General features: G+C 40.5%; 1 protein-coding gene across 1 annotated transcript in view; it reads right to left on the bottom strand.

Moving 5' to 3' along the window:
* The window catches only part of Cntnap5 (contactin associated protein family member 5), a 976,150-nt gene that overhangs the window by 403,806 nt on the left and 553,979 nt on the right, over positions 1-18,365 (bottom strand). Inside the window, exons 9-10 of the mRNA XM_057769582.1 lie at positions 17,938-18,087; positions 13,971-14,142 (exon numbers count right to left, since the gene is read on the bottom strand). Coding sequence (XP_057625565.1) covers positions 13,971-14,142; positions 17,938-18,087 — 322 coding nt within the window. The remainder of the gene's footprint in view (positions 1-13,970; positions 14,143-17,937; positions 18,088-18,365) is intronic.

Here is an 18,365-nt window from a genome sequence, read left to right as displayed (position 1 = left end):
AGCATGCTTCCTTCCACTGTATTATTTATAGATTATATTGCTGTGGCTTGCTTGTCTAATTTTATGATCGCCTTGCTAAACAAAAATACTCTCTATCTAGCGGTTATAGAAGGAGCACTTAACACCACGTGAATAATGACAGCTGGCACTGGCGGTGCTCTTAGTAGGCGTTCTTGCTTTTCAATTTGAGCAATATCTGGCACTCACCATGTGGGAAAACTTCAAGATGAGAAAGAGGTGAAGGGCTGAATTCCTAACTCTTAGTTGACATGTCATTACTTAACTGTGTTGAGTGTGTATTTCTGGAAAGCGCATCCCAGAGTCTAGATCGAGCTGTGAGAATGTGCAACTCTCTTTAAACTCCACTTCCTATGATACTGCCATGCTACAGATGTTGGAGAGCTTTTTGCTATTACTAAAAACCTCATTGATGTGTGTTCTTTCCTGACTATCCATGCAAATCTCTACCAACTGGCTCTCATCCCTCTCCCAGCTGGAATGTTTTCGGTGGATATTTTTCAAATTCCTTCTTCCTCTTGAGTACGTACTATAGTCAAAACCAAAGGATGCTGTTTACTTGTTTAAGCTTCATGTGTGGTTCATCCCTAACCACTGAGAGCAAACACTGGTAAAGTCTGAACTCTTCAAGTTATGGCTCATTGCAAAGTACCCACTAGTGGTACAATATATCATTTGACATCAAGAACTCTCTTCCAGAAAGCAAAATCTAAGTACTGATTACAGTAAAGGAAATCTAATCAAACAAGAGAAGAGCTGTGTGGATTATTGGGGTCAGTGGCAAGTGGGGCCTAGGTGCAGCTTTACTCTTTCTGATAGTACTGGGACCAGCTCTAAGAGCCTCGCACATGCTAGGCAAGCACTCTACAGTAGCCAAACTGGTAAATTCCAGGTTCAGTGAGGGACTCTGCCTCAAAACACAAGTTGGAGAGAGGCTGGAGAAGACAGCATGTGTGAGCAACTGGCCTTCAGGACACTCACATATGGACACGTGCCACGTAGATACCAACACATATAACTAAAACCAACTCTATTTGTATTAAAGTAACAAATGCACATTTAGAAAAGCGGGAGCATGATTTAGGGATATATTGTGTTGAAGAGAATCATTCTCTTCTACTTTATTTCTACATCTAAAGCATGTTCTCATAATTTAAGATAACACTGTCTAGAAATTTCATGCTACAAATTCACCATGCCTGGATAAGTAAGTAGGGCTTTTTTGTTTGCATGTGCATGTGTGTATGCATGACTGTAAATATGTGGGAGAGGCTGGAGGACAACCTTGGCTGTCATTCTTCGGGATACTCTCCATCTTAGTTTTTGAGACACAGTCTCTCAGTTGTACTCAGAATGCAGCAGTTTAACTAGGCAGCTTGGAAAATCAGCCTCATGGGTCCATCAGTCTCCAGCTTCCTTGAGCCTGGATCTCACAGATGCCACCACACTTGGCTTTTTTAAACAGGTCCTGAATCTCAAACTGAAAACTCATGTTTGTATTGGAAAGCACTTTGCTGACTGTTCCTTCCATCTCTATTCATGAAAGTTTGGACATGGGCAGTGTTTTGATTGGAGCCTCTTCTTTCGTGTCATTATTTAATTCTGCTGAGTGGGTTTTACAAGAGAATACACCATTAACTCTACCTAGAGCTCTGAGAAAGTGCTGCCCTTTTGACTTCCTGTAGTTCTGATATGCTGTAGCTCTTGGGTAGTTATTTTACATCACTGAAAACAGCAGTAATTTGTGCCACTCTCCTTACTATTTGTTCAAACCATCAAGGGCTCATCCCGCCTCCACCAGTACACGAATCTTCATACACAAACAACAGGGTTTCAGCTCAGCATGAGTAAGCCTGCTAGCGGGAGCCACCTTTACAATGTTTGTTCCTCCTGTCATTTTCAGATACTTGGGACTCACCAAATTGCCAGCTGAAATACCCTACTCTGGTGTTGACCTTGAACACGTAGGCATGCTTACCTTTCACATTTGGCAAATGAAGGTATAACTTTTGTGATGGGGGAACTAATTCCAAGAAGGCAAGCCCTTTAACCAGTGACTAGGGAAGGCTTTGGGGAGGAGGCAGGAAAGGAAGTAGGGAGCAGGCATGGGATCTCTACATAGACTCAGAATGTGAGAAAACATAGTATCATAGTTATTTGTCTCACTGAGGTGACCAGGTACCAGCCAAGAGCAACTTAAGGAAGAGTTTACTTTGGCTCACTGTTTGAGGGTTCAGTCCGCCATGACGGGAAAGTAGGTATATGAGAGAGCAGGCCACTTTGTATGTAACTTCAGCAAGATGAATGAATATTGGTGCTTCAGCCACCACTGTCTCCTTTCCTGACCCAAGCCTGCAGGGTGGTGCTACTCACATTCAGAATGGATCTTCCCTCCTGAATTACCTCAGTTTTGAAACTCACTTGCAGATGTGCCAAAGGCTCTTCTGTTAGGGATTTTTAAATTCTAGCAAGTTGACAATTATTAGGAAACGCAGGAGATTACCATTTAGCTCAAATATCGATTAGAAAGTTCCTAAGGAAGGAGACTAGAGATCTGCACTCTGACCCTTCAGACTCACACCAGACAGAAACACAGTAAGAACACAGAGCAGATCCCTCCACCAGAGCTGAATAACCTCTCAGAAGTTCACTGAGAGTGATTGACTGACTTCTGAATAACTATTTCTACAGAGTTTTATGAGAGAGACACCTATATCTGAACATCCAGACACTGATATACACTACTAGCTGTCATTTCCAATTGTTTTTTGTTTTTGGATTTTGGTTTTTCAAGACAGGATTTCTCTGTGTAACAGCCCTAACTGTCACAAACTAGCTCTGGAGACCAGGCTGGCTTTGAACTCACAGAAATCCTCTTGCCTCTGCCTCCCAAATGCTGGGACTAAAGGCGTGCACCACCACCATTGGGTTCAGACTGTCTTCTAATGTTTCATTGTATCTACATCAAGTTCCCTGTCCAGTTTGAGAACTTAGAATTATTTCCTTAGTTATTTGGTCAGAGTCTGCTTTTTAACCAAGCATAGTATCTCATGCCTTTGATTCTACAATTTTGGAAGATAATGTGGAAGCAGTATTATGAATTCAATTCCAGGTCTACCTTAACAAGGGAGTTATGTTGGGGTTGGTCTGGAATATGTAGTGAGATCCTGTCTCCAAAGAAGAGGAAGAAGGGGGAAAAGGAAAAAATAAGGAGGGGAAGGTTGAGGAGGAGAAGAAAAAGAAGAAAAACTAATAATAATAATCAGTATTCTTTAACATCTTTACCAGAGGTTTCTGAAGACAGAGATAGCCATCCACTGACTGTGTTCAACACCCCCCTACCTTCTCAGTTATCACCAAGGCACCCCGCTGCTGAGATGTGCCAAACACTATACATGAATGAAGGAATGTTCCATTTTAGTGAAATCAGACCTAGTATACCCAAGGGCACCAGCCAGCCAGCGCAGAAGTCAGAGCATACTCTAGTATCAGAGACACCCTTCCTTGTTTCTTGCTCTACTGCAGCACAAGGAAATGAGCCTGGCAAACAAATAGGTAGAAAATAAAGATTTGACATACCACAGACCAATATTAACAGAGTATGAGCCATCTCTCAGCAAGTAAGAGCCAGATGTGAGTCAGAATTCAAGGCCACATTGTGAGTGACTGTATCATGTATGTGCATACATAACAGCTAATTGGGATTTTGGAGTTCTTTTTGTGTGTGAATACCAGGGGTAAATGTATGTGTGAGTGTTTGTGTGTGTATGCACATGCATACCTGTGCACATACATGCCTAATGCATATGTGTTTGAGTGCATGTGAAGACAAGTAGACAATCTCAAATGTCATTCTTTAGGTTGCATCCACCTTACTTTGGGTTTAAGTCTTTAAACTGAAATACATCCTATTACACCTGGACCCTGAGACACAATGTCTCTACCTCCCCTGGATAGTACCTGAGAATCTACTAACATGTCCAGCATTTTTACATGAATATGAGGGCTGAAAACTCAAATCTTCATGTTCACAAATTGAACATGTTACCAAATGAGCCATTTCCCCATCCCCTGTAATTCTAATAAGATTATTTGGTAAAATCTTTATAAACCTAGAGTTCCTTAAAATCCATTTGTGGGATGGTTTTGTTAGTCAAATTAATGATTGTCTCCTCTTTGACTATTTTAGTAAAAGTCTGTCTTTCATGGTACGCAAACGCACTTAAGACTTGTGCTTCTGATATATATATATATATATATATATATATATATATATGTATATATGTATATATTTAAACTATGAAGTCAGTGGTGTTCTGGATATGGTAGACATTCTATGAACTACAGTCCTTGGAGATCCAAGAGCTCTAACTTAATCTCCTTTCTCTCAAATACTATCTGCTTTTGGTTAGCTATTCCTCCACATTTCTCAATTATGAGGTGTTTTTCGCTTAGTCTGTGAAATTTCCTAATACTAAGTAGAGGCCTAGGGAAGCTTGTTGAAGGGATGCTCTCAAAGAGAGGGTAAATCTCTAGGGAAAATTTAAAACCTGTTATGTTTCTCAAATAAAAACATCAATTGCTTGTTCATAAGACACATCATACACATTATATACATAGGTTATACATGTATATATAGCTTATATACATAGGTAAATTGTTAAAAGAAGTACTGTCTCTGCTACAGGTGTCAGGGTTTTAAACATGGCATGCTGCTGGCCACGGAGCCCAATCCATTGCTGTCTCTCTTGGTTTTGAACCAAAAGAACTTTCTATTTCTTGTTCTCAATCAACCCTTGCCCAAAGTCCAAGAGTCATGAAAAAATAATGCTATCTGTGTTTTGGTTTTTAATATCTTCTAATTACAGGATGCATGTATTACCCCTCTGAAAACTGACAGCTGTCTAAAGAAGTGTGAGATGGCTGGCTGTGTGTAAACTTGATTCAAAATGTAAATAGCAAAGGCTTTACCCACCTCTTCAATATCTAGAGTTTGATCCCGTTGTAAGGTAAATTGGTGTATGTTAATATCAGTTTCTCTTTCCAATAAGTAGAGAGACAAGCAGTTCCTTTAGGCATTTGAAAATCTAAAGTGATGATGACCACACATAAGCAACAATGATACCTGAGCAGATGGATCCAGTTAGGATTCAGAAGCAGGTATCATTATAAGAACTTGGAACAAGACTCACAGGGCAGAGTGCTTGACTAGAGTTCTTAAAGCCCTGGGTTTGATCTGACGCTACTCAATCCAGGCTTGGTGACACACAGCTATTATCTCAGCACCTGGGAGGTGGAGATAGAAGGATGAGTACTACAAGGTCATCCTTGGCTGTATGGAGGGTTAGAAGTCAGCCTGGGCTATAGGAGACTCTGTCTCAAATCTATTAATTATATAAAATTATTAAAGAGCTCAGGTCACAGATAAATGAACAAGGTCCTATCTGTGTCCTGTCAAATTCTTATGGGAAATCTTAATTCAAAACAAAAATGGTTCAATTTATAAATTTATATTTCATAGCCGTAGTAGCCTTTTTAGGATGCAAGATCCAATCTTCTCACCAACTCAAATTACTTTTTTCTTTTCTTTTTTATTTTTATTGAACTCTACATTTTTTTTCTGCTCTCCTCCCTACCTCTCCCCTCCCCTTCAGCCCTCTCCCAACATCCCCATGCTCCCAGTTTACTGAGGAGATCTTGTCCTTTTCTACTTCCCATGTAGATTACATCTATGTATGTCTCTCTTAGGGTCCTCATTGTTGTCTAGGTTCCATGGGATTGTGATTTGTGGATTATTTTTCTTTGCTTTATGTTTAAAAACCACTTATGAGTAAGTACATGTGATAATTGTCTTTATGTATCTGGGTTACCTCACTCACAATGATGTTTTTTAGCTCCATCCATTTTCCTGCAAAATTCAAGATGTTGGGTTTTCTTCTGCTGTACAGTACTCCATTGTGTAAATGTACCACATTTTCCTTATCCATTCTTCAGCTGAAGGGCATCTAGGTTGTTTCCAGTTTCTGGCTATGACAAACTATGCTGCTATGAACATAGTTGAGCACATGTCTTTGTGGCACAATTGAGCATCCTTTGGATATATACTCAAAAGTGGTATTTCTGGGTGTTGAGGAAGGTTGTTTCCTAATTTTCTGAAACATTGTCACACTGACATCCAAAGGGGCTGTACCAGCTTGCATTCTTACCAGCAATGCAGGAGAGTTCCCTTTACTCCACAACCTCTCCAGTATAAGTTGTCGTCAGTGTTTTTGATCTTGGCAATTTTTACAGGTGTAAGATGGAATATCAGAGTTGCTTTGATTTGTATTTCTGTGGTGACTAAGAATACTGAACATTTCCTTAAGTGTCTTTCAGCCATTTTAGACTCCTCTGTTGAGAGTTCTCTGTTTAGGTCTGTACTCCATTTTTTTTATTGGATTATTTGTTCATTTGATGACCAATTTCTTGAGTTCTTTGTATATTTTGGAGATCAGACCTCTATCTGATGTGGGGTTGATGAAGGTCTTTTCCCTTTCTGTAGGCTGTCGTTTTATCTTGTTGACAGTGTACTTTGCTTTACAGAAGCTTTTCAGTTTCAAGTGATCCCGTTTATCAATCATTTTTCTCAGTGTCTATGCTGCTGGGGTTACATTTAGGAAGTAGTCTCCTGTGCCAATGTATTCAAGTGTACTTCTCACTTTCTCTTCTATGAGGTTCAGTGTGGCTGGCTTTGTGTTGAGGTCTTTGATCCATTTGGATCTGAGTTTTGTGCATGGTGATAGGTATGGGTCTATTTTCATTTTTCTACATGTTGATATCCAGTTATGCCAGCACCATTTATTAAATATGCTTTTTTCCATTTGACCAACTCAAATTATTAAGCCACTTTTCCTTCTAATTATATCTGTGAATGATACTGACAATGGCAGTCAGTGCTTCCTTTGGGACCAGCACTTTCCCTCTCCAGTCCAAAGCATGTATATCAACAGAGATAAGGAACAAACTAAATGTTACATTGGTTGTACAGCAGGGAGCCTCTTTAACGTGATAAACAGATGAGGAGCCCTTATCAGGGTGTCAGATGAAGGCTCATTGAGGTATTGATCTTGGGAAGAGATCAATAACACAGAGGAATCTTTTGTCTTCTAATTATCAATTTAGAAATGTTTCTGCCTCATAGAAGTGACTTGAGTGTGAAGTTGTCTTTTTTTTTTTTCACATTTCCTTCTAGCCTGAAAGCTTCCTTGGCTCCTGTGTTTCAGAAACTGCATTTCTTAGTATTACTCAGGAAGGCAAGGCAGGCCACTCTTGACAGCAGTTTTCTCATTGTTCTCAGAACATCTACTTTGCACCTGGCTTGTCAAACAGTAGACAAACTCTTGTGATAATTCACTGGGCCACTGTTATGCCATTGTTTTAAGCACTAGTGTTTCAGATTGTCAGTCGGCGAGGGAAATTTCTTACAGCAGCCTTATGGGAAAGCATTGAGGTGCCGCCCCAAGGTGGTTGGCTGTTTGTGTTTTCTATGAATAAAAGCACCCAGTGCACACTTTAGTTTCTTTCCTCACTGCTGTGACAAAATATCAGACAGGAAGGAAGTGAAGGGTGGAAGGGCTGTTTCTGGTTTACATTTCTAGGGGATTCAAATGATAGCAGTGGGAAAACATGGTGACAGCAGAAAGCAGCTGGTCGTATTGTCTCCATAGTAGTGAAACTGAATGCAACAGGACTCAGCCCTGCTGTCAATCATCAGGCCCAGCCCCACTGATCCTCTTCCTCCAATAAGGCTCCCTCTTTTAATAGTCCCCCAACTTTCCCAAACAGTATCTTCAACTAGGATATAAATGTTCAAACACATGCGCCTATGGAAGACATTTTACATTCAAGCCACAATAATGACCTTCCTTTGCTCAAGAGGAAGGTGACACTTTATCAACAAATTGATCAACTTTCCTCTTAAGATCATGTGACAAGAGAGATCAGACTGATAAGAGGGCACAGATGCCCTCCTTCAAGGAAGCTTATGGCAATGAAAGCCAGGTTCATAGTCCTAACAAGACCTACTGCTTCACTCAGGTCTAAAAACTTTAAGGAGAAGGTGTGACAGCCACCATTGAAGAAAAGAGGATTCAGTAATGTTTTTTCTGCTGAGTACTAGATGGACTGCCCATACTGAAGTTGGTCAAAGTTTACCTCCATGCAACAGTTTTTTTTTTTTTCAGGCTAATTATGAAGTTCCTCCCTTCTGGAACCATCCCCAAGAACTAGGTAAAACCAAAGACTTGGACGGGAAACCTTAGGTCTCAGTATGCTCCAGTTCTCAGTATGTTCTTCACAAGGTTGTGACAATCAGTAGAATGAAGAGTAACCCCTGTTCTTGTTGTGTGTGCATACACATATGTTTGAAGACGCATGTATATACGAGTGTGGTACATGTGGAGGACAGAGATCAATGGCATTGGTATTCCTCAATCACTCAACACACCATTTCTACTTTGAGGATGGTTTCCTCACTGAATCTGCAACTCTTTGATTCAGGGAAAGTGCCTGGCCAGAGAACCCCAGATCCGCTGTCTCTGACTCTCTATGCTGGGCCTGTAAGTACACCATTCTGACTGACTTTTAAGTGGGTTCTGGTTTCCAAGCACAAGCTCTCATGCCTTGGCACAAAGCACTTTACCAACTAAATGTCTTTCTAGCTCCGACAGTGTGTAATTTCTGAGCCAACATGGAAACTCATCGCTTTCTGCTTCACAACCTTGCCATGTTAGAGGAGGGAGTACTGTGGAGAAAACAGGCCCATGTTTTCCAAGCAGATTTGTTGATGCATAACCTGTTTCTGCTACATCTTGCTTGACTGTATAGCTTTGGGAAGGTTATTTAGCATCTTTGCGTCTCAAACTCATTATTAGAAAATGTAGTTAATGATGAACCCTACTGTTAGAATTACACGCACACACGCATACACATACGCACACATGCACACACACACACACTTTTACTGACTCATAGCAAGTATTATTTAAAGCTAATTATTCATTTGTCTCTTAGTCAGATTGCAGACATTTTATTACTCTCCAAGTCCCTCTGATCTTGCTTCCCACTCATTGCTAGGCATTGCTATTACCTTCTGATCATGCAAACAGGTGCTCAACACCTCCCGTACTCTCAGCCCTACACTGTGCTATCTACAACAAATGCCTAGGCTGTGCTCCTTGACTTCTCCAAACTCAGCCCACTTCTCAGTTTCCTCCTTCCTTAGCGGCACCTTCCTTTACGTGTTCTGGCCACCCAAGTGCTTTTTCTTTTTGCGAATTTTAGCAACAGGCCCTGCACACTTCCATAAACTCTGAAATTGGCAAACACTGGTGTAGAATCTGGCTCCCATGATTACTAAACATGTGACCTTGATCAAACAGTTGGTGAGTTTCTCTGGGCATTGGCAACAACCCCCATGGATCTCAAATGTGTGTTTCTTTAAGAATCACCAGAATTTCTTAAAATTGCAGCCATGTCCCTGTACCCATTCTGGGTTAACTAAGTCCTTTAAGATGTTTTTTTTAACTGTAGGGATGTATTAGTGTAGAACTGTGCATGGGAATGCAAGTACACATGGAGACCAGAAGAGGAAGTCAGATCTCCTGGAGCTAGAGGTACAAGTGGTTGTGAGGCACCAACATAGGTGCTGGAAATCAAACCTGATGCTCTTCCAAAATAGTCAGGACTTTGCTGAAATACGTCCTAGCCTAGAAAGTTTACTTCTAACAAGTTGCACTGTGCACTGTGATATTGTACTTTGGCCTCACTTGAAGAACTACTTTGGGCTTTTTAGGACTGTGGAGAGAGTCAAAGGAAATAATATTTAAAGATTGCTTATTCAGGAATTACTGCATAAACCACAACCTTTCCTTTTCGTCCATGAAACAGGGCAAAAATGGATTTTAAAAAACTGCAGAGATGCTCTCATTCTGATTTTGGCCTCATTTCACGCATGAAGGGAGAATACCATATTGTAGCATTTCTCACTTAGAGAGAAGAGCTCAGATTGTGTGGGCATTGTCCTTTCCATGGCTCTCCTGGCACCTGACATAAAGATTTTCAGTTTTAGATAAGAGCTCAGACATATGTATTACCCAGCAAAGCAATCTTTTTATATTAGCGGCTGTTTTTAACACACACCCACACATGGGGTGGGCTGTATCAAGAATCTGTTTGTGGAGGTTATCCAACATAATGTTTTCTCTTCCTCTGTGTTTGTGGCTCCGCATGCTCAAGCTGAGAAGCTAAGAATCTTGACCAAAGAGCAAGACACATGCTTTTCTTAGTAGAAAATGTGTTAGGAGGAAAAGAACCAGATATGGAGGGGGAAAATGTGTTTAACGACATATTTGGCAGCAGGAAGCTGAATACACTGTCATGTGTGTGATCCACCCAGTGGGAAAAGCATTTTCAAAGATTTAAGAAGAAAATCTCCTTAGGATACAGTATCAGAGACCAGGGCAGTAACCTTTTTCTGTAATTGATTTTGCACCCTCCATGTAATTTTCATTTCTGTTTGTTTGAGACTGGGACTGGATGATATCCCAAAACCTACTTCAATTGTATTGCTATATGAGGGCACTCCACAGGAAATGGACTTGTGACATCCAAAATTTTCCTGGCATTCAAGAAAACTGAATAAAAATCAGTGTCAGTTTCTGAACATTATTATTATTATTATTATTATTATTATTATTATTTGTTGTTGTTGTTGTTGTGTGTATGTGTGGTACACTGTGCACAAGTATGGAGGCAAGAGGTGGGTGTCAGGTACCCTCCTCTATCGCTCTCCACTTTATTCTTTTGAGTCGGGTTTCGTTCTTGAACATGGAACTTACAGTAATTAGGTTGTTTTTGTTGTTGCTTTTTATAACCAGGCAGGCCACCAACAAGCCCCAGAAACCTTCCAGCTCTTACCCCCCCACACACACACACACAGCACTAGGATTACAGTGATGCTGCCACCCACAGCTTGTTTCATGGGTGCTGGGACCTGAACTCAGTACACATGCTTGTGAATCAAGTACTCTTGGCTAATGAGACATCTCTCTAGCCATAAAATGATGCTCCAAAGGCTGATTTTAAACAACTCGAAAGAAGCAAACCTACCAATTTGCCAGCACCATTTCAAAGGGCCTGTGAGACTCTGCTGGAGAAGCCTCTTAAGATTTTGGAAAATGTAGGCCTTTTTTCTTGAAGACTGCAATGACCTTCCCATATCTGATTTCCCCCCAAATTGATCATAACTACGACATTTAAATATGTAAGAGGCACAGTTGGGAAAAAGGAAATAAAATCCCAGGTGTGTAGGTGGGTCTCCTTTTACTGTGAAGGAAGAAACGCACACAGAAGGCAAGCCTTAGTATCAGAAGTCCAAGAAGAAGAGATACTCAGTGCTCTTGAAGCACTGAGTTGGAAACCTCTGCCATCCCTAGCAGCAACTTCATACCAGCTGGCTAACAATCTCACATTGGTAAGCACATGAACAACAGAACACTGAAGGAGATTTTTCATGGACCTGAACTTCACTGTGTCAGCTGGCTAGAAACACCCAGAGGCCTCTGTGTCTGCTTCCCCTAGCAATGCAGCTTTTAGCTCCTTGCCTGACCTCTGACCTCTGGCTGCTTTATTTTAAGCATCTATTATTGCTCCTGGTTCACATGTCTATGCACTTTTACTATGACACTTATCTTTATCACAAAAAGGAAAAGAAAACACAAATCTCAGGAAACACTTGCCATTGTAACCCTTCTCCCCTCTCCCCACTCATCGCAGATGTCGAACAAGTGTAAATTACATCAGTAAGAGACCAAAGCTTTGGCCTGTTTTCCTTTTTTGTTAGAGAAAGTGACAGCGAATCAACAGGAACATATCCTTTACCCACTAAATGAAACACATTCCTCATTATACAATTAACCAAAACACAATTATATGTAATATAATTACTCAAGACTACAATTACACAAAGGTAATGGCGCAGGGTATATGGCAATGACTTTCATGTAATCAAAAATAATGAGAGCTTTCTTGATTGTATATTAAGGTATCAAAGAGATCCCAATTGACAAATGTCCTGTATTGATCTGCAGTACATAAAATACTTCACCAGCTGATGGATTTGGAAGCTTCTCCCTTGCCAGGAATAAAGGCTTGGGGTGGTAGCCATTCCCTGAAATAGCTTTGGTTTGGAGATTTCTAAATTAGCACATTTTAATGAAACACACATTTTATTATCCACTTTCACAGGTGGTCAAATGAAAAAAACAGCACAAAGATTAAAAAGTCAGTGCGAAAACAAAAAGAGAAGTCAGTATGGTGTGTAGGTGACTGCATGTGAAATGGTATTTATTATCAAAAATGTGAGCTATGCTTCATCAACTTACAGCAGTGATTTCCAGAATTAGCAAAGACCATGTTCTCTATGGTTTATTTCCTATGTCCCCCAATATCAGTACCTGACAGTTTTCGTAGTTTCTCCCCTGCACTGGGACACTCACTCCTGAACTCCCTTAACTCTGTCTTACATTTTTTCAACACATGGCTCTAGCCACCAAATCTGATGTGTTCCTTCTTTGTTCTCACACAGAGCATAGAACCAAATTCTTCAAGTACAAAAGTCCTCTTTGTGATGATTCCATGTCCACACCCCAGCCTTTTGGAAGCCATGCACCTTAACTGCAGGATCTATGAACTGAACTGCAGCAGCAGAACATAAGACATGGTAAATTGCAAGACAAGGCATCGGTTACTTGCTACTCAGGAAATAAATTTTGCCAAGGAAATTATCATATGCTATTAGTTATAAAATGCATCCCAGTACTAGAGATTCTAAATGCAAACTCAAAGCATTTTGAATTGATAACACTTGTGAACCATGTATTTTCCACACAGTTCTGCGGTACTATTTCCTAACATCTTTTGCCTACTGTCAACTTTGCCAAGCATGATTTTGCCTTATCCTTTAAGATATGATTCAATCACCTTCCCAAACTTTCTCAGTCTCATTCCTTATTGTCATAGTGGTATCAACTTACTGGAATCACGTGTCCTTACTAGTGACAATGTTTCTAAAAAAGGTACATTTGAGTTTACAGCAATGACTAGTTAATATAGCCAAGAACTTCTAATACTAACACATATGTAAACACTTAATCTCATCTCCCTACCTGCTCATTAATATCTCAAAGGATTAAGCAGAATTCGAAGAATGAGGCAGGTAGGTGATACAGTAGAAATATAGCAAAATCCTGCTGAAATTTAACATCTATTGTCTTTGGTTTTCTGACTTCAAATCTAGAAATTTCCAAGAGAGAAATCAAATTTCAGGAAAGATATAATTAAAAACTGACTGTCATGCTAGATCTCTAGGTTGCAAAATCAAAGAACTGATTCTCACTGGCCTACTGTCTCGTCTCTTTGGAGCTAAAGAAACAGTGGGTAGGGTTGGTGGCAGTTATACCAGCCATCCCAAACTGAGGACATCCATGTTGAGCAAAGCCAAACCTTAGCAGTCAATTTCCTAAAGCTTTATGCCATTATAGGAAGGATACCCACAGCAGGTGAAGAATGAAATGGTTTAGGGGAGAAGTAATTCCTCCCTCTTTCATGCTTTACTCTTAACTTCAAAGTAATCAAATGTTGTTTATGCATAAAATTTTAATCCTTTCACAAATTTGTATTTTGATTTAATTTGCATATCCCATTTACTGCAAGTCAACACGAAGAGAGACTCAACTAATTTAAACTGTTTTTCTCTGGGCCTGAAATCCTTTCAGAAATATTTTCCATTAGGCAACTCAATTATGTCTAATGTGGTTAATGTCAGCGGATTAAAATTTTGCTTAAAGAAACTCATATTTAGAACAGGAGAACGGGAAGGGGTGGGAGAACAGAGGAGACAAGACAATAATTACCTGTCTTTGATGCTACACAGATCAATGTGTAAATCACTAAAATTCCCCAGGGAACCTTGCTGAACTGAAATGAGGTCCTTGGGCTGGTTATCAATAAAGATGAGCCTCATGCAGCCTTGGAAAGCCTTAATGGGATTTAAGCATTGGGAATCGGAGAGATTGTCAGGGCACCCTGTGGGACAGAGAGAAAAGATGAAGAACACTGAAATGATCTGTCATTGCTTTGGCAACCTATTGATGGAAGATCTTGAGCTCTAATTATTTGGGCACTTTTTTATTCTCAACAGGGGACACTTTTGTTGTAAATCCAGGCTCAGGAGGAGGGGCAGAAATGATGCAAAATGGGTGTATTCAGTCACTATATAGGAAAAAAATTGCCAAAGGGAATATCATTGGTATAACTGTTACCTTAACTCCACGTGTGTATGTGTGTGTGTGTGTGTGGTGTGCCTGCAGATGCATTATTTCATGTGGGCATCTGCAGAAGGCAGAGGTTGATATCAGTATGTCTTACCACTTTCCCTTTAATCTTTTAGATAAGATCTCTCTGTGAGCCAAAGACTCCCCAATTTACCTAGACTTTGGTCATGAGCCCCAGGGATCTGAGTTCACTTTTCGTTTTGCTTTCTGTGACACTATCCCTTCACCCAACCTGGACTTGGATTAGCTGGGTCATCAGTGACCCTCAGTAGTCAGTTTATCTCAGCACTGGAATTCAAGGTATTCCATGCCATGCCCAGTATTTTATAGATACTTAGAATCTCATGCTTACTTAGCAAGCATTTTACTAACTGAGTCTTACACACACACACACACACACACACACACACACTTTTTTTTTCTGCTGGAAACCAATTTGTCTTTCTTTTGAATGACATCCTTCATATATTGTTCACATATTGTAAGTGCTTGGAAATATTGGTTCTGTCTCAAAACACACATCAAAATTCACAATGCAATTCTGAATTACACTTTCTTTCTAAGGAAATCATGCTCTGCTAAGGATGGCAGTAAAGTAATTGTCTGGTTAATTGTGGAACATTAAAAGGCTTAGTTCACCAGAAAGGTACTCTCAGAAGCCAAGCAGGAATTTTGACATGCTGTGCCAAGCAAATCCAGACATTAAGAGAACTGCCTGCTTATGTGCGCATAGTTATAGGCTATAACAGCACATGCAGAAGGTTAACCCCACACATCTTAATGACTGTTCTATAGAGATAAAAACGCTTTGCCCTGTTTAGCATCACCTGCTGCCAGGACAATGTACTCCCGGTTAAGACAGGTGAAGACCAAGCAGGGAGACAAGTATGTGTGCTCTTACAAACTCCATCTTAGTGGTTTTAAAAGGTTCAGTGCATATGGGAGTGGAGCCTGAAAACACAGCAATAAGCCATAAATACTGGGGAATTATTTCAGCCATCGCTAATAGACAGCCATTGCAGGGCTGAAGCCCAGCAGCTGGTTACCAGCTCACAGGCATACTATAAAATGAAGAGATGCTACAACTTCTAATTGAAGCTGTAGAGAGAATTTATGGAAGTTGACTATTACTGCTGAAGCTCGTTTTTCACCTTCCTTAAGTTTACAGTCTGTGTGTGAGGGTTTGTTTAAACACTGTTCAAATCATAGATAAATCTTCACATTCTAAATATAGCACCCCTGGAAACACACCCAGAATTTAGCACTATTCTAGCTAGGGGAGGAGAGCCATTTTGCCTCTGTGATATTTTAGATGATTATTGTAACATGATTATTCAAAGCCATTTTGCCTGAAAATAAATTCCTGACCATCATTCTTTCTCCATTGCTAAAATATAGTATGTGATTCAGAATCCACAGCTTAGAGTTGAGACCACAGCTCTGCATTTGTTCCATTCATTTGCATTCACTAGGGGGCTACAGTGAAGACAGATTTGAGTCTTCTCCATACATATGCTGTCTCTACAGTCATTTACAGATTATTATGATTTTCTTAACCTTTGAGTGACAATGTATATGAGTTTGGGTGTGCAAATGCCACAGCCCATGCATGGTTATTACAGGACAACTGCAGGAGTTGGTACTTTTTAACTTGTCTGAGGTTGGGTCTTTGGTTTGTCACTGTGTACACCAGGTTCACTGGCATGAGCTGCCTGGAGATTACAGACAAGTGCTACAGAGGCTGGCTTTCCAGGGGCTCCAAACATTGAAACCCAGGTCCTTAGGCTTACACAGACAGTCCTTTATGACTGAGCTGTCTTGACAACTTACTGATTGTTTTATTTCCACAAACAACAGTCTTGTTATATCTTATATGGGAATATTATCACTTAAACATGCATGCCATGGCTGTGAATGTAGTAGGATTGTAGGGGAAGGACAGTGGGGCTTTCTCATACTAAAATCCAACCTCACTGATCAAGTTCCACATTGCTTCCTTCCAAGGACCCTACATATGAATTCTGTACCTATGCAAAGACCCTTTTGTGTTTCAAGCATTCCATGTTTTTCCTTGGGAAGAAAGGAATGATTTGTAGATTTTGGAGCTAAGAGACTACAGAGTTTTTGATGTAGCTCAGTGTAGAATGTATGATTAGTATTTGGGTGACTCTAGGTGTAATTTATTGCTATCATCATCATTATTATTTATGAAAAAGAGAGAGTGCAGACAAGCATGTGCATCCATGCATGTATGAAAGTCAGAGGACAGCTTTATGGAGCCAATTCTCTTCTCCCACTCCAGGTTCTAAGAACTGAACTCAAGTCCTCAGGTTTGAGTAACAAGGGCCTTTGCCTAGGGAGACATCTTGCCGTTTCTTCAGTAAATGCTATTTTTCAGTGCTAGTCTTCAGCTACCTTATAAAAAGGAACAGTCAGGTCTAGGGCAGGGTAATTTTATGCTCCCCTCGACAAGATCCCAACCAGTTTGTGTCACTCTCTCAACTGTATTGGGGAAAGCATGGGGGGCTTTGGAGTTGGGTGTATGTGTGCTGTGTGGAGAGCATGCTTGAGGTTTGGGTGTGAATCTGTTCTTGGAGACCAATGCCGTTTACACACTGAGTAAGCCCTCCACCACTAAACTTCACTGAGCCTGTATTCTGCTCTTGTTTCTATCTCCCAGCAATTCTGAAATTGTTCTCTGTGTTCTAGGAAAGTGAGTATAAGGACTGTATTTTAAGAGCTTAAAGTCAGAGAGCTGTGAGGACTAAGTGCCCTTTAGATGTAGCTTCTGTAAGCAGACCATGACTACAGAAATAGGCACTATCTCTTTCTCTTTTAATAAAAGATACACTTGAAATACTCAACACAGCATGGTATATATTGTATGAGAGAAGAATAAATAAAAATTAAAAAATATCAACATAGGTGTATTTATAAAAATGTTAAGATGCCACATAGGCTTTGGTCATCTCAGTTTATTTTAGTTTGTGTCTCTGGAAGTAGTGCAAGGGTTTAGAAAACATTAGAAAAAGCAGCCATGGCTCCCCTTTCGGATCCCCTAGCTCCTATACACTGTTCTCTGTCTCCTTCTTGAGTGTGGGTGAACTCCAAGGTATGGGAAAGGGGAGATAACGCTCACAAAGAAGAGAGGCAGTGGAGCGACCTAGATGACTGAGCAGGCCGCTCGTGCCTCCCTCTTGAGTTTTGCCACTTGCAGGTACTTTCTGACTCTCAGCTCCTTTTCTCTCGGTTTTCAGCTGACTTTTTCCTTTCCAGTGTGACCAAGCAGCTTGGCATGGCTACAACAACTATCTTGTTGAGTTATGTAACCCAGCTCTTGTAACCCCGGGTTTTTTCTGCACTCAGCACTGCTCTAGATTAGCTTACATTGGCACAGTTGCCTGAGGTTTTGGTTTCTCACTGTTTGTTGCTTGTGTGCATGCATGTATGCATGCAGGGCTGTGGGGAGGGTAGCCTAATTAACAAAGCACATGGTGACATAATTCCCCTGTCCTTTATTTGAAGTCTCAAAAGCTAGGGAATTTACCTCCAAAGTAGTAACTATTTCCAGAATAAATTCGCAGCCGAGAGGTGTCCGGAGCCGGGAAAGCGGGGTCGTTATCCAGTGTGAGAGTGACACGGTTTCTCCTGGCATTGATGCTAACAGAATGCCACAGGCCATCGTTCAAGTAACTGCCTGCAAAAGAAACAGGGAGAGGTATTTCATGAGGGTCATCTCTCTCTTCTGACTTACACCTTAGTCTCTGTTCCTAAGCCATTTCTGATAGTTTTGGCTAAGAAACAAAGGGGACAAACCCAAATATGTGGAGCATCTGTGCTAAACAAAAGCATTCTATATATTAATTAGGATGGTGATTAGTGACTTCAGAGGAAAAAGCAATACTCCAAATGAGACCAGCAATTATATTCCCAGAAACAATCATTTTAAGAGATGATTCCAAGAATCAAAACTAG

The sequence above is a fragment of the Chionomys nivalis genome, chromosome 5, assembly GCF_950005125.1.
Source record: "Chionomys nivalis chromosome 5, mChiNiv1.1, whole genome shotgun sequence".
NCBI classification, from domain to species: Eukaryota; Metazoa; Chordata; class Mammalia; order Rodentia; family Cricetidae; genus Chionomys; species Chionomys nivalis.
The sequence above is the reverse complement of the archived record's forward strand: the minus strand, read 5'-3'. Positions and strand labels throughout refer to the sequence as shown.